Here is a 1,328-nt window from a genome sequence, read left to right on the forward strand (position 1 = left end):
TACGGTAGAGCGTAAGAGATGGTTATTATATGTGAATGTTTGCTGAGACGCTGTTATTTTGTTGTACCTGGCTCATGCAAAGACCCTGCAGCGTCTTGATCTAATGTTTAATGCATCAAGGCTCAGRAAAACTGACCTTGGGGGTGAAGTTTACATTTGCTCCTCTGTTCAGCAGCAGCTGCGCTACACTCATGTTTTCATAGTGAGCTGCGATATGTAGCGGGGTGAAACCAGTCTGCAGAGAAAAGGAAGCAAGAGCATGACGGTTAGTGAGAGATGAACCACATTTCACACATTTATTTGTATTTTAAATCATAATCCACACTTGCAACATAACCACTAAGACTTACTTAAAAAAAACTTCTGCACTGTGATTTTATTTCTCCACCTTGTTTAATTCATGTGCTATTTTCTGTATGCAGCAAACCCAATGTGAAGGAGTGGATACCTTGCTGAGTACATCGGGGTTGGGGTCGTTTTGCAGCAGGACAGCGGCAGTGCGAGTGTCGTCGTTTCGTGCAGCTATGTGGAGCGCTGGAAGGCGGACCTTCCCCTTCGTGCCGTAGTTGATGAGCAGCGCCACRACGTTTTCATGGCCCTGCTGGAGGGCCACCGCGAGGGGCGTGAAGCCATCCTGAGGGTTGGCACAGACGATGGAGGGGAAGAAGTAAGGAGAGAAAACGAGATGCTTTAAAATAACACAGGCAAATATAATGTATACTAATTATTTATGAGCATATGCCAGTACAATACAACACTGCTATTTGTATTTTTCCTTCTGTAACCTGTTGCATTATCATCATTACAGCAAGATATTTAAGCTTTCAGATGAGCTGCTTGCCAAAATGGACTTTTAATGTGTTCATAACATTGTTATAAAATAAATTTACTCTTGGCCAGGTATTGGTGATGATTTTATGTCTCTTTCCAAGTGAATGTAAAAGAGTCACTGAAAGAGRTGTGGCTATGATTAACTTTATGTACTCTCTTTGTTTTTGTTTCCTGTAAAATATTATCATGATTTAATTTTCCGTTTTGGATCAATAAARTATTTTTTGAATTTAAATGTGAAATTCTACTCCACAGTCGCTACATGTTTGCTTTGGATGAAGAAATTTATACAGTGATTAATGACATGGACTAAGTTTTCTCTTTTTTTTTTTCTTTCTTTTTACCAACTGCTTTAAAATGTTGTTTCTACTGTATATAAATTGTATTGGTCTAAACTGACCTTGGACCGGATTAACATCTACCTGTTTATTATAGGCTGAAGTTTTGTTGTGTGCTGGAACCGTATTAATAAACCAAAATGAATTGAACTTTATCCA

The 1,328-nt window shown here is 38.9% G+C and overlaps 1 protein-coding gene across 1 annotated transcript in view; it reads right to left on the reverse strand.

Moving 5' to 3' along the window:
* Positions 1-25: 25 nt before the first annotated feature.
* The window catches only part of LOC108166778 (ankyrin-1-like), a 59,751-nt gene continuing 58,448 nt past the window's right edge, over positions 26-1,328 (reverse strand). Inside the window, exons 7-8 of the mRNA XM_017307824.1 lie at positions 449-634; positions 26-235 (exon numbers count right to left, since the gene is read on the reverse strand). Of these exons, the coding sequence (XP_017163313.1) occupies positions 116-235; positions 449-634 (306 nt within the window). The 3' untranslated portion in view covers positions 26-115. The remainder of the gene's footprint in view (positions 236-448; positions 635-1,328) is intronic.

The sequence above is a fragment of the Poecilia reticulata genome, linkage group LG12 (assembly GCF_000633615.1).
Source record: "Poecilia reticulata strain Guanapo linkage group LG12, Guppy_female_1.0+MT, whole genome shotgun sequence".
NCBI classification, from domain to species: domain Eukaryota; kingdom Metazoa; phylum Chordata; class Actinopteri; order Cyprinodontiformes; family Poeciliidae; genus Poecilia; species Poecilia reticulata.